Here is a 25254-nt window from a genome sequence, read left to right on the forward strand (position 1 = left end):
CTTCCCAGAGGGCACAAAGGACTGTCCCAAGTGTGGACTACAATTATTTCATTATAGATTATAGAATTGGTGTATTTTCTGGATAAAATCCATGACCTATGGAAAAAGGATAAAAAGAGTTAACATGCAATATTTTAACCATCAGTTCAACTCAGATGAACGTTTGGCTCAGATCATACAGTACAGCTACGTGGTCGTGTTCAGGAGACCGAGTGGAACCAAGGACAAGAAGACTCCCCTGGTCTTCTGGAGCATCATGAGCCGGATTTTTGGGGGTGGGAGTTCAAACACAGACCTGAGAAGTGGCTGAACGTTAAACAACAGCAGTTATAAATGAAAGAAAATGTCATTCTATGGAAACGTTTCCCAGCTGTCAGTGAAAGATTGCTTAAACAGTGTTAGCATACAGAAAAGAGATTGTAATCAAGTTTATGGCCTTTCGTGACTGTTCCAGCCGGATGACACAGCAAATAAAAAGAACAAAAGTGTGAAGTGAGGCCGGGTTTCAGGGATGTGTAGTGTAACATGATCGCCAGACTGTGTATTGTACTTAGCTGCTGATACTTGAGATAGCTTAGAAATTGAGTTGAAGGTTCAAGAAAAGCTTAAAAATGAACTAATAAAGACAATTTGACCTAGAAAAAACAGTAGAACGGTCATGCTGAAAGTAAAGCACATTTAAGACCACAGATTATCCAACACGCTTTTCTGTAGTACCGCTCTGACTTTACAGTGTTAAGATTCAATAAAACTATATAATAATGAATTCAACTTTACGTTTTCTTTAACAAGAAGACGCTGTTGGAGCTCCTGTTGGTGTTACGTTTTGAAATCTGCGCACATCGACGAATGGCGAACGCAAAAAAAAGCGTATTAATGACGTTTATCATGCATGTATCACGAAAGACCGAGTGGAAAATGTGCAAAATGTACATTGTGGCCGTGTGATACACAAGTGCTACAAACCAGTGCAAAGGCGTTTTTCTCCACTTTAGGATCTGTTGGAACAGCAATGTAGTTTTAATCTCAAAAACACAATTTTCATCGGAGTGGGTCTTTAAAAGGTCAGTTTCAGAAAAAGTTGTCCCCATGTGGGATCTACGGAAACAACCACCATCCGACCCTGGAATAGAGCATCACTGACGCTCAGCTGGATCTTTGGAACAATGCGGTTAAGGTCATTTTCAAGTGATGCAACACAACTCAGCAAAGTTTGCAGAACTCCGAAACCAAGTGGTTCTTTTGTGCTGCATAAAAGCTAAAAACAAAGCAATATGTGCTGAAGGGAACATTGTAATTGAGACATGAGACCTTTGAGCCACAATGTGGTTCTGCGTAAAGAGACTAGAACAAAGGGCGGGAACCAGAATAAAAGCAGACGACGGACGGTGCAGACACATCAGTCCTTCAAGAGAGTGAGTGGATTCTTTCCCAAAGAGCTTTCTAGGTTTTATAAAACATTTGGACTTGTATAGTTTTACTTTGTCTGTCAAATGTATCTTAACAGTTGATGTTTTTAGGTTTTACTGTGTTTAATTTAGGAAATGTTTATTGCCTTTCAGGAACAAACCAGCAGCAGGAACCACTAAAGAAGGTTTTGTTCATGTTTCAGGTTTTTCATCATGAAGCTGCTCGCTGTGATCCTCGGAGTTTGCTCCGTTCTCAGCCTGACCCAAGCCCTCCCAGTCAACGTCACATTCACCGTGGACACCGGAGACTCCGGCATTCAAATCAGAGGCCTCTGCAACTTAACGAACCAATACTGCCCTCACACATTAGGATCGTTCTGCCCTCAATGTGCCGCTGACGGGAACTTCCTTCCAAGGCAGTGTTCTGGCTCCACCGGGTACTGCTGGTGCGTGAACGTCATCACCGGAGAAATGATCCCCAACTCCAGGGTTCCACCAGGACACCCGCCTCCAATCTGTGGTGCGTAGCTCTGTTCCTGAGAATCATTGTTGTTTGGTAACTAACTTGCAGAAAGATGAAAGAACAGTTTCAATGGAAATATTAAAATAGATATTTTTCATGAAATATACATTTTAAATCTAAAGTTCAAGTACATATCAGTAATTTATTCAGTGTACATCATTTCCATCAGTTGTCAATATTATCTAATCAAATGGATCTAGACCCAGCTGTGAAATCAAAGTTAAGACTTTCGAAAAGAAACACGTTGAATATTTTTGTTATAATGTGACAATCTCAGAACTTAACTGATGTTTAGAAAAAAAAGAGAAAGAAAAAAATGAAAAGACGAATCCATAGAGCAAGCGGAGGGTAAACAACATCAAAAACTCTGTAAATACACTGACCAAAACTATAAACGCAACACTTTGGTTATTGCTCCCATTTTTTATGGTATGAACTCAAAGATGTGAAACATTTTCCACATACACAAAATAACCAGTTCTCTGAAATATTGTTCACAAATCTGTCTAAATCTGTGATAGTGAGCACTTCTCCTTTGCCAAGACAATCCATCCCACCTCACAGGTGTGCCATATCAAGATGCTGATTAGACAGCACGATTACTGCACAGGTGTGCCTTAGACTGGCCACAAGAATAGGCCACTCTGAAATCTTCAGTTTTGTTTTATTGAGGGGGTCAGGGGACTCAGACAACCAGTCAGTGTCTGGTGTGACCACCATTTGCCTCATGAAGTGCGACACATCTCCTTGGCATAGAGTTGATCAGGTTGTCTATTGTGGCCTGTGGAATGTTGGTCCACTCTTCTTCAATGGCTGTGCGAAGTTGCTGGATATTGGCAGGAACTGGAACACGCTGCCGTGTACGCCGATCCAGAGCATCCCAAACATGCTCAATGGGTGACATGTCCGGTGAGTATGCTGGCCATGCAAGAACTGGGATGTTTTCAGCTTCCAAGAATTGTGTACAGATCCTTGCAACATGGGGCCGTGCATTATCATGCTGCAACATGAGGTGATGTTGTTGGATGTACGGCACAACAATGGGCCCCAGGATCTCGTCACGGTATCTCTGTGTTTTCAAAATGCCATCAATGAAATGCACCTGTGTTCTTCGCCCATAACATATGCCTGCCCATACCATAACCCCACCACCACCATGGGCTACTCCATCCACAACATTGACATCAGAAAACCGCTCACCCACACGACGCCACACACGCTGTCTGCCATCTGCCCTGAACCGTGTAAACCGGGATTCATCCGTGAAGAGAACACCTCTCCAACGTGCCAGACGCCATTGGCTGGTCTCAGACGATCTTGAGGTGGACATGCTAGATGTGGAGGTCCTGAGCTGGTATGGTTACACATGGTCTGCGGTTGTGAGGCCGGTTGGATGTGCTGCCAAATTCTCGGAAACGCCTTTGGAGACGGCTTATGGTGGAGAAATGGACATTCAATTCCCTAGCAACAGCTCTGGTGGATATTCCTGCTATCAGCATGCACATTGTACGCTCCCTCAGAACTTGCAACATCTGTGGAATTGTGCTGTGTGATACAACTGAATATTTCAGAGTGGCCTTTTCTTGTGGCCAGTCTAAGGCACACCTGTGCAATAATAAAGCTATCTAATCAGCATCTTGATATGGCACACCTGTGAGGTGGGATGGATTGTCTTGAGAAAGGAGAAGTGCTCACTATCACAGATTTGGACAGATTTGTGAACAATATTTCAGAGAACTGGTTATTTTGTGTATGTGGAAAATTCATATCTTTGAGTTCATACCATAAAAAATGGGAGCAATAACAAAAGTGCTGCGTTTATATTTTTGGTCAGTGTATGAAGGAAAAGTCTAAAGTTCAGCAGCTTGTTCACTTTTTTAATGCAGGTCCATCCAAAAATATTCTACCTGGAGAAAAAAAGAACATTTATCTACATTTGTCAATTATACTATTTCGAAATACAATATTGAAAAAAAATAAAACATGATGCTTACCAAAGCTTATTGCTTCAGATGATTGACCAGTCAACATGGAGCTTTTCATGTCTGTTCCAGACTTCTCTGAAGCAAATTCAATCTGTAAATAGATATTAATGTAGATCCTGTAACAATCTGAAGTCCCATATTATCTTCAGCTGTAGAAAGAATGCAGAGGAATTTGATCTCTACCACTTGAGAAGGCATTTATGTAAAACTCCCAAAGCTTCTTTCATGGTTTCATTTTTTGTCTCAAGCCCTCCCAGTCAACCCCACCGACACAGTGTACTACGGAGAATCCATGCCGGTCTACTCCAGCGTTCAAATCAGAGGCCTCTGCAACCTCATAAGTCAAGAATGCATTCTCATAATGGGAGCACAGTGCCCTCAATGTGCCGCTGACGGGAACTTCCTTCCAAGGCAGTGTTCTGGCTCCACCGGGTACTGCTGGTGCGTAAACGTCACCACCGGAGAAATGATCCCCAACTCCAGGGTTCCACCAGGACACACGCCTCCAAAATGTGGTGCGTAGCTCTGTTCCTAAAAATCATTGTTGCTAGGTGACTAACATGCAGAAAGATGAAGGAAACGGTTTCAATGGAAATATTACAAAATATATTTTTTATGAAATATACATTTTAAATCTAAAGCTCAAGTATTTATCAGTAATTTATTCAGTGTACATCATTTCCATCAGTTGTCAAGATTCTCTTATCAAATGGATTTAGTTCCAGCTGTGAAGTCAAAGTTAAGACCTTAGGAAAGAAACAAGTTGAATATTTTTGTTATAATGTGACAATCTCAGAACTTAACTGATGTTTAGAAAAAAAAGATAAAGAAAAAAATGAAAAGATGAATCCATAGAGCAAGCGGAGGGTAAACAACATCAAAAACTCTGTAAATATGAAGGAAAAGTCTAAAGTTCAGCAGCTTGTTCACTTTTTTAATGCAGGTCCATCCAAAAATATTCTAACTGGGAAAAAAAAGAACATTTATCTACATTTTTCAATTATACTATTTCGAAATACAATAATGTAAAAAAACATGATGCTTACCAAAGCTTATTGCTTCAGATGATTGACCAGTCAACATGGAGCTTTTCATGTCTGTTCCAGACTTCTCTGAAGCAAATTCAATCTGTAAATAGATATTAATGTAGATCCTGTAACAATCTGAAGTCCCATATTATCTTCAGCTGTAGAAAGAATGCAAAGGAATTTGATCTCTACCACTTGAGAAGGCATTCATGTAAAATCCCAAAGCTTCTTTCATTTTTTGTCTCAAGCCCTCCCAGTCAACCCCACCGACACCGTGGACAACGGAGGCTCCATGCTGGTCGACTCCGGCGATCACATCAGAGGCCTCTGCGACTTCAAAAGGCAAAACTGCATTCCCGTAATCGGAGCACAGTGCCCTCAATGTGCCGCTGACGGGAACTTCCTTCCAGAGCAGTGTTCTGGCTCCACCGGGTACTGCTGGTGCGTGAACGTCATCACCGGAGCAATGATCCCCAACTCCATGGTTCCACCAGGACACACGCCTCCAAAATGTGGTGCGTAGCTCTGTTCCTGAGAATCACTGTTGATCGGTAACTAACATGCAGGAAGATGAAGAAAACAGTTTCAATGGAAATATTACAAAAGATATTTTTTATGAAATATACATTTTAAATCTAAAGCTCAAGTATTTATCAGTAATTTATTCAGTGTACATCATTTCCATCAACCTGTAGGTTGTATTCTCTAATCAAATGGATTTAGTTCCAGCTGTGAAGTCAAAGTTAAGACTTTAGAAAAGAAACAAGTTGAATATTTTTGTTATAATGTGACAATCTCAGAACTTCACTGATGTTTAGAAAAAAATGAAAATGATCTTTGATAAAACTGACTTTAAAACAAAAGAATGTATAAACTGGAAAAGAAAGCTTAGTGATTTACTTGAACAGGAGGTCAAATAATTGGACTTAATGTTACATTCCAGGTTTACTGTTTTTGAAAAGCATTTGTAAATTCTTGGATGTGTGTTAAGATCAGAGACATTGTTTTCTTGTTTTTAGGCTCATCCAGTGAAGAAAGTTCAGATTCGTCAAGCTCAGGTAACCAACAATAATTTATTTGAGATGAGAGTTCAAGGTTAAGCATCTTTATTCCAAGTATAAATGTCTAATGAAATGTACGGAACTAATATTTAAACTACACAGGGACCTGTAAATAACCTTGTCCACCTGAATCCGTGAACTCCTCTGAGGCTAAGGGGTGGGATTCCTAAGGAACCGGAGCAGAAAAGTTTAGCAGTGCAGAGGCACCAATCATGTCCTTCTGAAACTTGGTTGGGAGAAACAACTCTAAATACTTTAAAGATCTCAAGGACAAGTTTGGCCAAACCTTGGTCCTAAAGAGCCAAAACCCTAACTGTCTTCCTCACAGCTGGCCACTGATTTGCAGACTAAAGCGACTGACTGAACACACCTGGTTAAGGTGGTCACTACCAAACAGTCCAGGGAGAGCTTGCTTTGGAGGACCATATCTTTTTTTTTAGTCAAAGGTTTCGTTACCTTTGTAAAGAGGTAATCCACTGATAATGAAGGGTTTTCCCTTTTTCACTTTACCTTGTCACTTTTTCACATCTGTTTAACCAAAAATATGTGTCCATAACATTGAGGTTAATGAAGTTTGGAAATTTGTCACACATGGTTCCTTTCCCGGTTCTTTCCCCACCTCTTACCCTTTTTATGCAGATCCACCAAAAAATATTCTACCTGGAAAAAAGAAGAAAGTAACCTTTATCTGCATTTGTCAATTATACTATTTAAAAAGACAATATTGTAAAAATACAATATATCAACAAAGCTTATTGCTTGTGTCCTGGGCTGTCCACTGGACTTTGTGGAGGAAGTGGGTGAAAAGAGGATGTTGGCCAAGCTAACATCCGTCATGGTCAACACCTCTCACCCACTACTCAATAAAGGATATCTCATCTCATCTCATAATCAAAGGAACAAATATTGATCAGTAAACATGGAGTTTTTCATTACTTTTCTAGTCATCTCAGAAGCAAATGAATCTGTAAAACAGATATTAATGTAGATCCCATATTATCTTCACCTGTAAAAAGAATGCTAAAGAATTTGATTTTTACCACTTGAAAACCCATTTTTGTAAAACTCTCAAAGCGTCTTCCATTGTTTCGTTTTTTGTTTATTTTTGCAGAAGAGACCAAAGAACAGAAGGACTCTGATTCATCAAGCTCTGGTAAACAACAACAACATGCAATTTGGAAAAATAAATGTGTTTTAATGACATGAAAAATAATTATTTTTGCAGAAGATTCCAAGAAGCATGATGACAATAAAGAACAGAAGGACTCTAATTCCTCAAGCTCTGTTAAACAATAAAACACACATTTTGATAAATAACTCAAACATATATATTTCTGTTTTTGGTTACCTTTTTTTTTAGCCCTTACAAGTTAAAAACATAAGGATAAATCTGATTCTTCAAGCTCTGATTTTTTCCTCCCAACTCAAAGCTCTACATTACACATTTAAATTCATATATCATCTTTACCTGTAAACAAAACATTGGGAAAATTTGGACTTTACTACCTTAGTCCCAGAAAGCACAACATCGTCTGCAAAGAGTACAAACTAGATTCTCAAAACTCAAAAGACAAATACACAAAAAACAGTTTGATTGTACAGAGAATCCTGTGACGAAGAGGAACGCAGACTAAATCTGACTGTCAGGGATCCCAGTCAGAACCAATGCTGCCAATGAGAACCAAACTAATGTTCTGTTTGAAGAACGATCAAAGACGTCCAACAATGAACCAATTATCTGGTACTTTCATAACCTCTTCCATGGTTTCATCCTCTGTTTGTGTGTTTAGAAGAGACCAAAGAAGAGAAGGACTCTGATTCATCAAGCTCTGGTAAACAACAACAATACACACATTTTGATAAATAAAATGGCAACACTTCTGTTTTGTGACACTTTTAAGTTGTTAAAATTTGTAAAAAGCAATGTTTGTTTATGCAGACGAATCCAAGAAGCACAAGGATGAATCTGATTCAGGTAAACATTTAACATACTCAACAAATACAAAAGAAATGTATAAAGTTTACAATGTCACAATGCCAAGTGAAGTAGCTTAGATATTTAAGCAGATCCCAACCAAAATGATTTTACTTGGAAAAAAGTAAAGTAGTTTTTTAAAATACAATATGATATTTACTAAAGATTATTGCTACAGCTAATCTCTGACCCAAATCTGTAAAAATAAATATTCATCTATATGCTGTTATAAGCTATTGGTTAATCTTATAACCTGTATTTTCATTCCATCTAGACAAAACGCTGAAGGACTTAATTTCTACCACCTAAGAAATCATTTATCTAATGTTCCCAAAGCTTTTTCCATGGTTCCAGCCTTTGTTTATTTATTCGTTTGTTTGTGCAGAAGAGACCAAAGAAGAGAAGGACTCTGATTCATCAAACTCTGGTAAACAACAACATGCACCTTTGATTAAAAAATACATAACTTTAAGGTTTGAAAATTTATGGGGAAAAAATGTTTGTGCAGACGAATCGAAGAAGCCTCATGACAAAGAAGAGAAGGACTCTGATTCATCAAGCTCAGGTAAACATCACCACATACATCTGAGAGAAAATCCTGAAGTGAAGTAGCTGGTACATTTTTTGTATCATGCGGATCCAACCCAACATGTTCAACTGGAATTAAACTTTTGCTTTTGTCTACAGTAGCTCACATAGTTATTTGCTACTGACCCAAAACTCATTGCTTTTGGCGAGAATAAAAACAAATATTGAACTGTAAAAAATGAGCTTTTTTATCTTCAGTCCCAGTTGTCTCTAATAAACTGTTGGTTAATCTTGAAATCAATATTTTCTTGACCTGTACATAAAGCCCTGAGGAAACTGAGCTCTGCCATCAGAGTACCAGAAAGCACAACATCATCTGCAAACAGTAGAAACTAGATTCTCAAAACCCTTAAAGGCAAATCCTGCTGTTTGAATGTACAGAGAATCCAATGACAAAGAGTGACCCAGACTGAATCTGACTGTCAGGGATCCCAGTTTGACCTATTACTGCAAATGAGAACCAAACTAATGTTCTGTTTAAAGAAAGATTAAAGACGTCCATATCTGGTACTCTCAAAGCTTCTTCCATGGTTTCATCCTCTGTTTGTTTGTCTCTGTAGAAGAGACCAAAGAAGAGAAGGACTCTGATTCATCAAGCTCTGGTAAACAACAACAATACACACATTTTGATAAATAGAAAGTAGCAAAAATGTTGTTTTGTGACACTTATAAGTTCTTACAGTTTGTTAAAAAGAAATAAGTAGTTTTTATTTATAGGTCCTGTCATTTATGATTCAAGGCAAATCTATAAAAATAAATAGTAGTGTTGATACTTTCTCAATGTATTGGTTCATTCTAAATCCTATATTATCTTATTATCTTCTATTATCTTCACCCATAAAGAAAATGTTTAAGAACTCTGTCTCTACCTGGGAACCATTTATCTAATGTTCCCAGAGCTTTCTCTGTGGTAACATAAAATGTTTGTGCAGATGAATCCAAGAAGCATCATGACAAAGAAGAGAAGGACTCTGATTCATCAAGCTCAGGTAAACATCATCACATACATATGACAGAAAATCCTAAAGTGAAGTAGGTTGTTTAATTTTTTTGTATCATGCGGATCCAACCAAAAATGTTGAACTGGGATAAACTTTTGCTTTTATCTACATTTGTACATGTAATATGTTATTGGCTCCCAAACCACAGTTTGTACAGAGCTCAGTGCTTAAGGTGCAGATAAGAACAAATGTTGACCAGTAAACGGTGTGTTTTTATTTAATATTTAGTCCTAGTTATCTCTAATAATTTGTTGGTTAATCTTGAACCTAATATTTTCTTGACCTGTACAAAAACCACTGAGGAAACTCACCTCTATCACCTGAGTACCAGAAACCACAACATCATCTGCAAACAGTAGAAACTAGATTATCAGAAACCAAAAGACAAATACAAACAAATACAGTTTGATTGTACAGAGAATTCTGTGACAAAGAGTAACGCAGACTAAACCCAGACTTCTGCCAATGAGAGCCAAACTAATGTTCTATTTGTAAAAAGAACAAAGATGGCCAACAATGAGGCATTTATCTAATACACCCACAGCTTTTTCCATGGTTTCATCCTCTGTTTGTTTGTTTGTTTGTGCAGAAGAGACCAAAGAAGAGAAAGACTCTGATTCATCAAGCTCTGGTAAACAACAACAACAATAAACAATTTGATCAATAAAAATAGCAACACTTCTGTTTTGTGACACTTCTAAGCCCTTATGATTTGTAAGGAAAAAAGTGTTTGTGGTTTTTAGTTTCAGTTCCTATCATCTTTGAACCAAGGCAAAACTAAAAAAATACATGGTGGGATGCTTAGTGTAGATACTTTAAAAGTATATTGGGTCATCTTAAATCCTATATTATCTTTACCTGTAAAAAAAAAAAAAAGTTAAAGAACTCAAGCTCTACCACCTGGGAAAACATTTATCTAATGTTTCCAGAGCTTTCTCTGTGGTAACATTCTCTGTTTGTCTGTGTAGATGAGACCAAAGAAGAGAAGGACTCTGATTCATCAAGCTCTGGTAAACAACAACATGCAGCTTTGATTAAAAAATACATAACTTTAAGGGTTTAAAATGTATTAAAATAAAAATGTTTGTGCAGATGAATCCAAGAAGCATCACGACAAAGAAGAGAAGGACTCTGATTCATCAAGCTCAGGTAAACATCATCACATACATATGACAGAAAATCCTAAAGTGAAGTAACTTGTTTCATTTTTTTGTATCATGCTGATACAATTAAAAATATTCAACTGGGATAAAACTTTTGCTTTTATCTACATTTGTAAGCATGATATTTATTTGCTCCCAACCCAAAACTCATTGCTTTAGGTGAGGATAAGAACAAATATTGGCCAGTAAAGAGTTTTTTATCTTCAGTCTCAGTTGCCTCTATTAAGCTGTTGGTTAATTTTAAAACCAATATTGTCTTCAGCTGTACATACAAACCACTGAGTTCAGTTTCCTCCCAGAAAGAGTGCCAGAAAGCACAACATCATCTGCAAATACAGTGTAAATGTACAGCGAATTCTGGGACAAAAGTAACCCAGACTAAATCTGACTGTCAGGGATCCCAGTCTGACCCACTGCTGCCAATGAGAACCAAACTAATGTTCTATTTGCAGAAGCAAAGCGGCATCTAACTAATACTCTCAAAGCTTCTTCCATGGTTTCATCCTTTGTTTGTTTGTCTCTGTAGAAGAGACCAAAGAAGAGAAGGACTGTGATTCATCAAGCTCTGGTAAACAACAACAATACACACATTTTGAAAAATAGAAATAGGATTTTTTTTTTGTTTTGGTGACACTTTTTTGAGTTCTTTAATTTAGTAAAAAATAATTTATGTTTGTTTGTTTATGCAGACGAATCCACGAAGCAGGATGAAGAATCTTCAACTTCAGGTAAACATCATCACATACTCTGTAAATATGAGAAGAGATTGTTTATGTTGTTTTTTTATATGTAGATACAAACAATTTTTTTCTTTGTTTTTGCAGAAGAGACTAAAAAAGATCAAAATTCGGATTCATCAAGCTCTGGTAAACAACATCATCTTAATAACAGAACAAACATATTCTTTATATTGTTTTTGAGACCGCTGTGTAGATCCTCAAAGAGTCCCATCAGTTCAAAATAATGTTTGTTTTTTCCAGACAAGAGTCACGATGATTCTAAATCTTCAAGTTCAGGTAATAAGCATGAATACAAAGACTATTTTAGGCAGAAAACTGAACGTCTATTCATCATTTCAGCTAGTTTTATCTTTAAACCTTTTTTTCTATTGTTTCTACACATTGAGGCCTAACTAAACATTGAGATTATTGTCAATATTTAACAGAAAACATTACAATTAGTATAGATAACTTTCTTGTGTTAAGGGTATTGTGTACCTACAATACACAACTGAGTGTGAGGAAGCTATTTTGAACGGTGGCGCCATCTATAGGCAGTATAACACTGCAGTTTACATTTACATGAAGCTCATATTGAAGAAATACCAAAGATAACTCTTTTGCAGAAGAGGATTCCGGCTGCCCCGATGACTGGACACGCTTCGGCCAGCAGTGCTTCATCTTCATCAACAGCCCAAAGACGTGGGCCGAAGCTGAGGTGAGGTTTACGGGGCGGGTGGAGACTCTGTTTTTATGTCTGTCCATCAAAGAGGACGAGGAGGAACTAACTAAAGTCGCCTCTTCCAGGCATACTGTCAGTTCGACGGATCCAACTTGGCGTCGATCCACAGTTATGAGGAGAACCACTTCCTCCAGTCTCTGACCAGAGCAGACACCCATAACTTCCCCCAGGCCTGGATCGGAGGAACCGACACCATGCATGTATGTAGATGTAGAGTCTTCTTTGATCGATTCTGTCCGGGATTCTAAAGTTTGAACCGTTCTGAGACAGGTTTCCACGACCACAGGATGAGTCTTTAGAGATGATTGTTTGGGAAACCAGACAATTTCTCATTCAGGGTTGAAAGACCCTGACAGCGATGATCCAATAGGATCTCTTATCCATGGTCTTAGTTAAATCCAGGAGGTCTCGTTTTTAGATGGACGTAACATCGATGTGACAACCGTTAAGATTGTGTTAATCACTGTAATGTACAGAAAGAAGTTCCTCTCTGTTTGTGTGAAGGTGTGTTTGTGGGAATTTGTCATTGTGTGAATGTGCATCTTATGTTATTGTGTGTTTGTGTGAACTCACAGTTTGGTTTGTGGACGTGGTCCGACGGTTCAAGGTTCCTCTACGAAAACTGGAGCTATAAGGGCAAAGATGGAGACGCTGACCGCTGCCTGAAGATCAACTACCATTGTAAACACACACACACACACACACACAAACATTCGGCTGTTGATTTATGGATAAAATATAAACAATCAATCTTGAAACTGGAGACAAAAGCAGATTCAATTCAAAAGAATATTTTTGTACCAGGACTGGTAAAATTCAAGCTTTTTAGAGACACTGTAACCCTTGTGCTATCCTAGGCACTTTACCATTGGGAGTGGGGTCATCTAGACCCACTAGACAGTGCTCTGAACCTTTTTTTTTCAATGACTTGTGATCTTCACTGGTGTCCATGGATTACATGAAATTTTTCCACCTTTATCCACCTTTGTCATGGTAGGGAGAACACGTCAATGGAAGGGGGGGGGGTCATTTAAGATAGCACAAGGGTTAAACCAGATACAATTAAAAAAATAAAATAAAACAGGTATTCCCTTTCTTCAGGGATGCAGGGAGAATAAGCGACCACTTGGTGGCAGCAAAGGACAGAACATCACAGCAGCTGAGAGTAGAGCGTCTTCTATCTTTGGGATTTTCACTGGTTGATTGGAAGAAGCAGCCGTCTGCCGTAAACTAACAGTTGGTTTGGGGAAAAGTTGGGTATTTATTAAAGTAACACCAACAAAACATTTCCATTTGTTGCTCGGTTTGCTTTAAAACTAAATTAGTAACACTTTGAGACAGGTTTGGGACACGCCCCCAGCACCTCTTTCATCAAGACAATCTGTTGCAGAAAAGCCTCAGAGCCAGACTCTGACACTGCAGTGAACTCTATAGTATGTTTTCATATCTGTACTGTCATTACTTCAATGTTTTTTCTGACTTTGTCTTCCGCTCTGCAGACGAGTTGAAGTGGACGGCTGCTCGCTGCTCCGAGTCCCTCCCTTTTGTTTGTTCCAAGAACGCCGAAAAGGAGAACGAGGCATAACTCCACCGAAAAAGTATCCTCGCCACCAACAACCCTGTGAACCTTTGGCTGTTCCAATACTTTTACTTCATTACTATGGAATCCCAAAGAAAGGGGAGCGTGTCCTTTCCAGCAGAATGGAGTTTTTCTGAGGATTGTACCACATAGACGTGTAGAAATGGTCATTGAAACCTAATAAAAAACCTGCATGAAAACCTGGCTGTGGCATTAGTGATGAATCCATAAATGTTGTGTGAAACTGAAAATGGAGCTTTTAAAATGTGGATGTCAGTTTTACCACAATAAAAGCTCATTATGTTTAGACGGTTTTTGGATAAAAACTATAGATTTGACACCATTATTTTGAAAAGAATTCAGGGCAAAGTTTAGCTTGAGAGGAGATTGCCAGGGACGAAAATGGATCTTTTCTTCCATGAGTAGATCAATTTGAAAAGAAATTCAAATTACCAAAACATTTGAAATCCATAATTTAGCATCCCATAAAAGCAAACTGTTTTTCTTGTGACCCTCAAAACTGTGTGACAATTCTCTATATGTGGAACTAAACTATTGGTGAGAGTGTGGTGATATGATACACATCACGATGCCATATACAAGACACAAACAGAGACAAGCTCACATTTTTTTAAAGAATATGGAAGCTTTTTCATAAAAAATAGTTGTATAAAATACATTTTATTTATTTATCAGAACATTAATGTGCCTCAGTGATCATTTTCTGATCAAAGCTTTCCAAGTGGTCCTTTCAGTAAAATTCATGTCGCTTTTAAGGACATAGTTTCTGCAGAGCGGTAGGAGTTCATCAGAAATTCACCTCTGAGTTGTTGGTGGGACTGTTGGCGGGGAGTTAGCCCACCCCTATTCCCCATGATCCACCTATCTGTTTACACAACCTCCTGCCCAACCGAACATAATCAGTGCTAAACTAAAACAGCTAGCAACGTCGTAGCTATTCAGTGGTACGGTTCAGATCCAGATTCCAGCTCAGACCAGGAAAACAAAGACGTTCATGGATCCATTTGTCTGACAGTGGATGATCAGAATGGAGTGAAATTTTTTGGTCTGCTCCTGATTCACAATGATTTAAATAAAGAAATCCTCAGAAATCTTTCTCATTTATGTCCTCCATCATCAGAAAAATGTTTAAAACACCAAAAACAGGATTTTCTTCAGTGGGTCTTTGAGCTCTGCAGCTGTGTCTCACATCCCAGTGCTTTTAATTTGGTAAATTCTGAAATATCTTAACGTTAACTGGCTTCCACAAGAACACTTATTCAGTGTGAAAAAAGGTTTTAATGTGTTTTAGTCAATGAGGTTATTAAATCTGGTTTACTTCCAACACTGATAACATTTGCTTTATGAATTTAGCAAACAGCTGTTAAAATCCCAATAAACAATCTCCAACACAGCAGTCTGCCTGGATCTAAACGACTCCCACAGAGTTCTCCACTGGAGATGAGGAAGATACTGATGAAGAACAGGATGGTGGTGTTATCTTATAGAACAGCTGGACATGAAACTGCCATAGTTTGAGACAGTTTGAACATTTCCCTGCATGTTTATCCTCATTTGACCTTTTAGGACAAATGTTCTCTCTTTTCCTGACGGGGCTTCTTTGAGCAAACATTTCATGTTTGGGACTGAGGTCAGATGAGTCAGAAATGTTCCTGTTTGAGTTGTATTCTCCTTTATGTCAGCTGGATGAAGACGCTTTGGGGAAAAAAGACAAAAAAGACCACCTCACTAACTCCGTATCACGTCTTTGTACTTTCCCACACGTTTGTGAACAAAAAGATGCTTCTAAACCTGCGTTCCTCTTTTATCTACAAGCAACTCAATTCTTTAAAAACAGCAAAGTGATCCAGTAAACATAGCTTTTTCTGCACCTAATCCTCCCTGCCTGTAGTTTCTGGAGCCTAAACATCCCTCCTCAGTCGCTCCCATTCTCAGTGAACGCTGCCTGCTCTGCACTTTGACCCTTTGCTCCCTGACGGACCGGACCGAGCTGACTCAGGCTGAGCAAACTGTCCCAGTGGACAGCGACCCGCTCTGATCAATCTGACTGGGGGTGGGGGGGCAGGGACTCAGACCCAGAGGATAAAAGCTCATCTCGTCCGTTTTTGGCCACAGAGGAGAAGGCAGGGTCAGGAAGGAAGCAGACGATGAAGATGATGAAGACGGCGCTGCTGCTGCTGGCGTTTCTGTGCGTGGCCTGGGCTCAGGATGTGCTGGAGTACGACGACTATGATTCAGTACGTCGTCTTTCTTACTGTTCCTTTTTACGTTGATGCTAAATATTTAGGAAATTATTAGATAAAATATTTAAAATTGGCAGGAAAAACATTTTGGGAGACTAAAAATTAGAATTCTTAAAAAATGCTTTAATGTCTTTTAAACGTTTCGAAAACGATTTTGACTGAATTAAACTTAAAGACAAATCAAAGAATCAATTGTCACATTTTTTGTCAATTTATTTGGAAGAAATGTATTCAGTTTATATTTGTACATGCTGATTTATTTAATATAGATTTTATTTTTGTTTTTCTTGCATTGAAATGGTGATGCTTCAATTTCGTTGTACAATGGACAATGACAATAAAAGCAAATCTAAATCTATTAATGGTCCCTTTAAATAAATGTTTGAACCTATAACTCGTTTGTTTGCTATTTCCCTTTAGAACTCAAACTGCGGTCACATAAGAGTTAAAAAATAAAGATTTGCAGCCAAATCTGCCCTCATGCCTCTTTTTTTCTCCTCCACAGGACAACAAACCTTCAAAACCAAAGAATCAGACGGTAATTTTGAGGAGAGTTGATCAAAAGGCTAATCTATGGACGTCTTCAGTGTCAGCTCATACGTTAATATTTTCTCTGTGTAGGTGGATGGAGCGGCCGTGGACGCCCGCGGTCATCGGCCACTCGACAGAGGCAGGGAAACGTACAGCAGCCGTTATGTTCCTCCCCCCATCACCGGAGGCGGCAGGTGGTTTTTTCTTAACTCCACAGTTCTACGAAAACTTAATCGAAAAGCTTCCCCTGGCATTTAAGGTGGTGCTTTGTTTGAATTTGCTTGAAAACAAATCAATGAGGATGAAGGTTGATTTGTGTTACAGGAAAATGTGCATGAATCAAGTCTCTGGCGGTTTGTCGTGTTTGGGATGAATTGGGACCATAGATGTATAAACTCCAGATTCTAGATACTGATTGTGGTTAGGGATCAGACCATTCCAAAGCAATCGCTCCGGGACGGAGTTGAGGCGGGGAGTCCTAGAATGCAAAGAGAGACAACATTTCATGAATTTAAAGGTGAAGATATGATGGTGATTGGCTAAGAGCAAAGGTGGGCCATTTAGCTGTTGGTTCAAACTGAAGGCCTAATTGATAACGGTATGTAGAGTGACGCAACAACCCAGCGTACCTGCAGGGAGGCAGATCTGCATTTTTGAAATAGCGCCAACGTTTCAGACATCAAAGAGGTTGAGCCGGAGCCGGCGGTCATTTCGATGGAGGTTCTTTATTCGTTTTTTCAGTTTAATCTTTTTTTTGTTTTGTTTTTTACCTTTTAGAACCACCTTTTGGTGCCTTTCTCAAGCAAATCGTTACGATATTTTGTGAAGGTCTCACTCAAATGTAAATATTTTGGAAGTTTTTTGACACTCTTGTCTAGGGTCCATTGGTGGAGTTGTGTTTTTCTGTGTGTCAGATGAGGCTCATATGGCTTAAAACTCTACCTTACATTGTAGGAATACTCTATTTGGCCGAAAAGTAATCAATAATAATATTATTAAGACGTAATCAGTTGTGAAAGTTGGGTTTGGGACGTGTCGTCAATATGTGTCTGAAAGTTTAAAGCTGTATAGACATTTGTTGAGGAAATTTAGGGACACAGGTGTGTTTGAATGAAACCCTTTTCTGCCTCATCAGATCGGTGACCTCAGCTAGTTTGGTTGGAAGTCCAATGTACAGCTTCTAAAACTCCAAGTCTGCACCACTACAGGTAGAAATGACACAACAAAATCTTTTTGGTTTTAAGCAAATGTCTTCTTGTTCAGGTACCGTGGACGGCCTACCCCGGCCCCTGTAGGAGGCCAAAAAAAGCAGGAAAAGGTTCCTCAACCTGATTCTGGAGGATGTACTCATGCCTCTGAAGAGATGGTAGGAAAACATTTAAACCAGTTCCTGAAGCCAGTTTGGTAACACAATCATTCAAGTGTGAGACTTTCTGTTGGAAGTGATTAGGTCTACCAACAAACATTTCATAAGAGCTGCAAAAAGAAAAAGCTCTCTTCTTCTCTACCAGGGTGTTTTATGTCCAACTGGCTGTGAGCTGAAGACCACACTGATAAAGCAAGAAAAAAATGTCAAGTTGGTAAGTTCCATAACAACACAAGGATTTGTGTCAACTTTATTCCAAAACATAAACTTCAGTGCCAAATCTGATTTAAATTATTGCTCCTAGGTCATTAATGAGCTCAAGCCCGAAGTTGATGAATTGTCCCAATCCTCAAACAAGATCTTTGATTATGTCAATGGAATGTCCGACTCTCTGAGAGAACGACAAAGACTCGTAGTCGGTGAGAAAAAATATGGAAATATCTGCTGTTCCAGACAACTCGTCACTAACCAGTCTGTCCATCACTAATGCTTCCAGACAACAACATGGTGGTGGGTCAGTTTACCGATCAAGTGGAGGAGAACCATGCCTACATCAAGGAAGTCGTGGACACAGTTTTCCCATCCAACATCAGGGTGCTTGAGGTGAACAGAAACTAGATTTCATCGTCTGAGCCGGGTTTCAGTCCAGCAGTGGCAGACAAGCGGAAACCAACCAAAAATCTCTGATGTGTCATGACTGCAGGGGGTTCTGAACAGGATCAGACAAAAGATCCAGAAGCTCGAGACAGCCATTCAAGCCCAGAGGGACAAGTGCAGGACTCCGTGTACTACCAAGTGCCCCATACCGGTGGTATCTGGTGAGTACAGACAACAAAACACATTCATGGATTGGAATAACGTGCCAAGGAGCAGACATAAACCTTCTTTGGGATCTTTGGGATCCAGGTAAGGAGTGTGAGGACATCTACCGCCGTGGTGGAACAGAATCCCAAATGTATATGATCCAGCCTGACCCTCTCTACCCACCATACAAGGCCTTCTGTGATCAAACAACCAAGAATGGAGGTGAAACACACCGCCCGCCACAACCAGGTTCAGTTTTCAAGTAAATAGTATATTCAAGTGCCTTCATTTTTCTAGGATGGCTTTTAATCCAGAACAGGCTTGATGGCAGCGTGGATTTCGGTCGACGCTGGGACGAATACCGCCGTGGTTTTGGCAACATTGCTTTCCCGGCAACCAAGCGTCACTGTGAGATTCCTGGTAGGACTTCATTTAGCTTTAAAGTCTTAACAAAACTTCCGTTTGCTGATGTCCAAAGCTGACTGTCATACCGTCTGCTCTCATCATGTGACAGGTGAGTACTGGCTGGGCAACGAGCGCATCAGTCAGATAACCAAGATTGGCCCAACTGAGGTTCTTATTGAAATGGAGGACTGGACAGGAACCAAGGTAAGCCCTTAAAAAGTTGGAATTCATTTTTTAATGATCTCAGATTTATTTTGTCAAATAAAGGAATCGATAGAACTTCCTTTTTTTTAAGTTTCTTTTTCTGGAATGTTTTTAATGCAGTAAAACTCTGAGATGTTGTTTTACAAGAACTAATGTGTTTTTAACAGTTAACTGGGATTCATGTCTACCTTTAGGTCCATGCCAGTTACCGCCGCTTCACTGTCCAGTCAGAGACGTCCAACTACGTACTGGCCGTTGAAGGTTACTCTGGTAATGCCGGCAACTGTTTCCTGGAAGGATCCCTGGAGCTCTTTGGGGAAAATCGAACCATGACTATTCACAATGGCATGATGTTCAGTACCTACGACAGAGACAATGACAACTGGTACGTACCTTTATGACAACTTAGAAAGTTACTGTGCAATTCATGACCCACCTCACTGGTTGAGTACAATCAATGACTTTAATCAAATCAAACTTTATATAAAAAAGGGCTTTCATACTTTGAGACAAGGATTTAAAAGGGAGCCTGTCAGGGACATTTATTTAAAAAAATGAACAAAATGGAATAAAAACACTTCATCAGTTCATCAGTAACCTTTGCAGAGACCTTACAAAGACAATCATTAAAGCTGGGTGTTGTTAAGCAAGGTGAGATAGGGGTTAAGAAAAACTGGTACGAAACGCAAGAATAAAATCATACAATAAAAAATCAGGTAAAACATATGCAGGAATATAAAGTTAATTTTAGCAAACTCAGGGAGAAAAAGTGAATGTTTTGCAAAACAAGTTCTTTTACCTCAATACTCAAACTTTGTCATTGATGTTTTTTAAATATCTACAGGAACCCTGGTAATCCTTCCAAGCAGTGCTCCAGAGAAGATGGTGGTGGATGGTGGTACAACCGCTGTCACTCAGCCAATCCCAACGGGCGATACTATATGGGCGGAGCTTACACAAAGCAGATGGCAAAGCACGGCACAGACGACGGCGTGGTGTGGATGAACTGGAAGGGCAGCTGGTACTCGCTCAAGGCCATCAGCATGAAGATCAGACCCTTCTTTGAATCAAGATAACAGTCCAGTGTTGACACAGACAGGAAACGCTCAAATCTAAAATTACTTCTGAGCAACGAAATAAAGACACAAAAACAATTTTAGAAGTCTTCAAAAACACATGTGAGTTAGGGTTTGAAAAAATTCTTATCGACCAAAGAATCATGTTTGCAGATGACACTAACTTTATAAAATGTTTTATAGAAAAAGTGACCAGCTGTTTGTATGAGTGGACTTGGCGTGTCTTGTTTGTGTGACGACTGTGAATCCGGACAAGTTAACTACGCTGTCTGACGCTACACAATAAACATATTGTGGAACATACTCTCTTATTTATCTTTTCCAAGTGATTATGCACCATAAACTGCACTGCATCAACAGCAAGAAACAAAATAAGAGGAATATTAATAAAGTGCATTTTATTTATATTGAAAGATCTCAAGAAAGAGAATGATTTTTTTCCCCCCCATAAAATCTGTAATGACCTCAAAAGACTGGATTTTATCTCTGTGGGAATCTATTCATAGTTTGCATTCATAGTACAAGATAGAATAATGTATAAAAACATGTTTTAAAAACTACAAAGGACTACAAAAGTTAGTTTTTGTCAATGAAACTGTTACATATTTCTGCAGCAGTTGTTCCTAAATGCATATAATAAAACAAAATAGAATTTAATATTACAGATTATGTCACAGTAGATCTGAAACACGTCAAGAGTCCAGATTGTTTTGTCATGTATGCAGCTTTCATACAAAATTGAGTTTGAGTTCAACCCAAGACCAGATCAGACAGACAACAGATCTACACATTCAGTTCACGGTTTGGTGGGTGTAGACGGGCTACAAAAGGAAGGGAAAGGTAATGGTTACAAAAAAGTAGTATGTTCAACACTGTGTACAATTTTAACACAAGAGCACAATACACTCAATTACACAGTCCATGAGGTACAATATGTGGGTAGGTCGAGAGGTGCACCTAGGTGCATTAATTTGGGGGGTGCACTGACAAGATGGTACCGGACATCATTGGCCGGAAGCAGAAATGATACAATTTACCCTAACCCCCCACCCCAAAAGTGTTCAGAACTGTAAAACAACAAAAACAAAAAAACATTAACATGAGGAAAAAAACATAACTGCTGGGGTCACAGGTAAAAATAAAGTTTATTTCAAGTTACATGGGGGGACGTCTTCCAGTTCTGGCTGTTGGTGTCTGCATGACCGGTCCTCTTGGAGGGGGAGGTTGAACAGCAGGAATGCCGAGGTGAAGAAGGGATGAGCAGCAAGTGTCATCCTCCACTCAACAGCTGCTCTTCATTTTAAGGAGAAGCAGGAATGTTCTGGACGAGCCGACGGGTCAGGGGAGTCAGGTTAGATACAAACAGAGGGGCCTGGAAGCCTCTTAGGTTTTGTTCTCTCAGGACCAGCTGACAAGGTTTCTGCTCTGGTGGTTTCAGACCTGCTCTGATCTTCATTCCACCTCATTGCATCCGTCAGGTTCTTCCAGCTGCTCCTCCAGTGAGAACTGGTTCAGATCGATGTCCTCAAACTGGGTCAGTAGTTCTTTCTGCACCATCGGGATGGACTTGTAGTCCTGAGACGGTTTCCGGCTGCTCTCCAGAGTCTGCAGTTTGATCCGCCTCACAGCTCTGGGGGGAGGAGAAGCCGTGCTCCTCTGATGGAGAGCCTCCAGCATGGAGTCGCTTTGAAGCTCCTGGTAGCTGTGATGATCGACGCTGAACGGAGTTCTGGACTGACAGGAACCACTGCACGTCCGCAGCATCATGTCAACGTCCACCTGTGGGACGCAGAGAAGATGTCAGCGTCACAACATGCAGCGGTGATCCGCCATGACACATGGAGCGGGGTCGCACGTCCACCGTGAAGACCAACCTTTGAACTTCATAACCAAATGAAAATTCACCTAAACTAATGTTCTGGTTTCCACCATTGAGGTTGACCCAATTTCATGGTTCTATTGGGATATCTATGCTACAAAGCAAACCTTCTTCCATAGTTTGTTGTTTTATAGTATGTTTCATCAAAATATGAATAAGTTCTGACCACAGCTTTTGGTATATTTAATTCGACTCTTGAACCAGAAGATCTGACTTCAGTTTTTCTGCCAAAAACCCAAACAAACATGGTTAAAAACTCAATGTGGACTTAAGGATTGCTAACGTCAGGATGCATTTTGTTAGACATTATTTAGGGTTTACTGATTAAGGTTTTAATAGTTTGACATAGTGCAGAGGTAGAGTGGTCGACCTCAGATCAGAAAATTGCTGATCTGGTTTCCATCTATTTTTTACTAAACAGAACTTATCAAAACATGATTTAGGTCATGTGAAATGTATTTAGAATTACAAAATATTTCTTAATGGTTTCATATTTCCTATAAATTGTGGCTCACCTCAGTTCGATACAGTTCCTCCACCTGTTTCTTTACGTTGCTTCTCAACTCCTTTATTTTTAGATCCAGAACCTTTGATTTTTCCCGAACTGCTGTTAGCGTCTTCGCCAAGATGTCGGCACGAGCCGTGAACTTCTGCTCAGACACTGGACACAAAACACTGCATGACTTCAACAAGTCTGGTCACTTTTCAACCCAAAAGGATCCAACGAACCGAATCGGTGGACGAGGGCTCTGCGGTGGGCGTTGTAGACGTCCGTCACCTTCATCATTGACTTCTCTGCGGCTTCCTCTAACGCTTTTGCTTTTTCACACACGGATTGGAGTTTTCTGTCCACGTCCGTCTCCAGTCGAGAAATCAAACCCTGCAGTCTGCAGCCGGACGGACATTTAGAAACCTGTGGAGAGACAAGAGGGCCAGACATTTCACCAACCAACCAAAAACGCCGTGACCTTCATCGTAGAAACGCTTTCTTTCAAACTGTATAAAAAGGTGAAGTAAGCAGCATTTTGCCAGAGGAACTTCCATTTTTGCATAATGATCGATAATATTTTGTTACGTCTGAACTTTTTGGAATCTGTGGTCGTAATTGATTTAGCAAAAAAGCTAGCAAGTATTTTTTCAAAGTTCAATGCAAACATTTTCCACAGATACTATCGTTATTTGAGATTGTAGGATTTCGTACTTTAGTCATTTATCTCACAAATAAATACAAACCAGATTTAGCCGAATTTTAGCAGAAGATAAATAAAAAAAAACAATAAACATAATTTGCAACACCACTTGTGTTATATCCTATAAACATCCCTCCAGGATGTTGTTTTAGCTGCCGCTGCAGCATTTTCCAAGGCTTGTTGTTATGAGGTCAACTTTTTAGGCTCTTTTTTTGTTATTCATCCAGAGTGACCAGTTCTGTTGAATGATTCATGCAAACCTTCAAAAATATTTCTGTTGGTTTATCTCCATAGCAACCATTTCATTTTCTGGTCTCCTTGGTGTGACAAACAGGTCTACATCATTTTTCAGATGAATCGACAAAAGTTAATTTTTAGATTTGCTTGGCAACTGCGTTTTTTTGTTAACCACGCCCACATACTTAATTCATTAATATTGTATGACATGTCGTTTTGTTCAGCTTGAGCTACCGATTCAGTTCAAATTTTTAATGTTGACAATAATCTGGTTAAAAAAAAATTGCGACCAATAAAGAAAACATATTTTGAGCTCGCCACCCAAAGGCTTCTCAAAGTCTACAACTTCTAAGTCTCACCATTTTTTTCACGAGTAGCTTCCCAATGATGCTCGAAGACTTAGGAGGTGATTGAAATCCCTGGAAGATGTTTCAATTTGTAGGTGGGCCTGAAGCTGAAATGTTTTGAAAACTCAAGATGGCGACCTCTTTCCGATGGCAAAGGTCAATGAAACTTTGGTTCTGGTTGTAGATTTCAGCTGACAGCATGTGTGTGGAATTTTGTGAGGATCACTCAAAAAAAAGTTTTCTTTTCCAATGTTGTTGGAAAATCTTTTGTCTTTCCAAAAAATATATATCCATATTTTTAATTCCAAATAGAGAATATTTTCTTGTTTTCTACAGAATAAACGAACACAAATGAAGTCATTTGTTGTAGTTAATAAACATAATGACTCACAAGCACAAATAAAGGGACATCCCAGTGTTCTGGGTCTCTGCTTACCCACTCGTCATCCGAACACAGGACGGCCTTCGCTGAACACTGAGGTGACCCGTGACCGGGGGGGTTCCAGAGGATGTGGGGGCGGTCCTGCCTCTGCTGTTTGAGCCTCAAACACACTGCAGGAAAGCAGAAGCAGGTCAGGCGACCTTCAACTAAGCCCCAGTTCAAACCACAGCGAGGGTCGGAGGTCACCAACGGGAACCGGTCCACCCCTCAGAGATCCACTTTCAGATGTTTCTCTTTATTGATTTATTGAACGTCCCATCAGGTGGATTTTGGAAGCAGCTTTTGGTTTGTTTTTGAAGAATTTTGTTTAATTTATTAGATTTATTTAAGTCTTTCCTATAAGGAGTAAAGAGAACTTATGAAGAACCTTCACAATTCTATATTGGTTTTAAGAACTAAACTGAAGAAACAAAAATGTACAAACAGGAAAGTACCATGATACTAATGGACGAGATAAGAAATAAGACCAAAATTTAACCTGCAGATAAACTCCGTTATTATGTAAAGTGGCTGTAAAGTCACTTGTCCACCTAGGCTTATTTTAAATGTATTTATGTTACAATATATTGACATTATTCACCTTTACATGAATCTTTTACCTAGTTGAATAACACAGGTAACTAAAATTTAGAGATAAATGTAAAAATATTCCATTAACTACAAGAACTGAACATTTCTTGAGGCTTTATTTCTTGTGAAATTCATGGTGTGTGGAAAAAAACAGCCAGAGCAACTA

At 39.3% G+C, this 25254-nt stretch overlaps 3 protein-coding genes across 31 annotated transcripts; 2 read left to right on the top strand and 1 right to left on the bottom strand.

The window, feature by feature from the left end:
* The first annotated feature begins 1289 nt into the window (after positions 1–1289).
* On the top strand, positions 1290–13973 carry eslec (eosinophil lineage-specific marker). 29 transcript variants are annotated; one of them, XM_023948915.2, is made up of 23 exons: positions 1290–1447; positions 1613–1929; positions 4166–4432; positions 5194–5460; positions 5965–6003; positions 7118–7159; positions 7797–7838; positions 7946–7981; positions 8367–8408; positions 8490–8546; positions 9130–9171; positions 9502–9558; positions 10160–10201; positions 10539–10580; positions 10663–10719; positions 11260–11301; positions 11423–11461; positions 11558–11599; positions 11714–11749; positions 12079–12170; positions 12260–12394; positions 12770–12875; positions 13694–13973. In XM_023948915.2, the coding sequence occupies exons 1-23, from the start codon at positions 1305–1307 to the stop codon at positions 13777–13779; spliced, it is 2070 nt and encodes a 689-aa protein (XP_023804683.2). In that variant the 5' UTR covers positions 1290–1304; the 3' UTR covers positions 13780–13973. The 29 variants fall into 29 exon arrangements, with proteins under 29 accessions (XP_023804683.2, XP_023804686.2, XP_078792893.1 ...); XM_078936768.1 differs by having other exon boundaries at positions 1309–1415; XM_023948918.2 differs by lacking the exon at positions 10539–10580.
* A 1909-nt stretch (positions 13974–15882) lies between these two features.
* fgb (fibrinogen beta chain) lies at positions 15883–20726 on the top strand. The gene is made up of 13 exons (XM_004079551.5): positions 15883–16031; positions 16543–16575; positions 16659–16762; positions 17832–17934; positions 18080–18148; positions 18239–18353; positions 18431–18537; positions 18638–18752; positions 18841–18960; positions 19036–19158; positions 19253–19347; positions 19542–19732; positions 20192–20726. The coding sequence occupies exons 1-13, from the start codon at positions 15942–15944 to the stop codon at positions 20421–20423; spliced, it is 1497 nt and encodes a 498-aa protein (XP_004079599.1). The 5' UTR covers positions 15883–15941; the 3' UTR covers positions 20424–20726.
* A 75-nt stretch (positions 20727–20801) lies between these two features.
* On the bottom strand, positions 20802–24641 carry LOC101172532 (fibrinogen alpha chain). The gene is made up of 4 exons (XM_004079550.5): positions 24513–24641; positions 23032–23215; positions 22818–22963; positions 20802–22202 (listed from the first exon to the last, which is right to left on the bottom strand). The coding sequence occupies exons 2-4, from the start codon at positions 23087–23089 to the stop codon at positions 21876–21878; spliced, it is 531 nt and encodes a 176-aa protein (XP_004079598.1). The 5' UTR covers positions 23090–23215; positions 24513–24641; the 3' UTR covers positions 20802–21875.
* Between the last annotated feature and the right edge of the window lie 613 nt (positions 24642–25254).

Source organism: Oryzias latipes, chromosome 18 (genome assembly GCF_053564925.1).
Source record: "Oryzias latipes strain Hd-rR chromosome 18, Olatipes_Hd-rR_3.1".
In the NCBI taxonomy this organism is placed as follows: Eukaryota; Metazoa; Chordata; class Actinopteri; order Beloniformes; family Adrianichthyidae; genus Oryzias; species Oryzias latipes.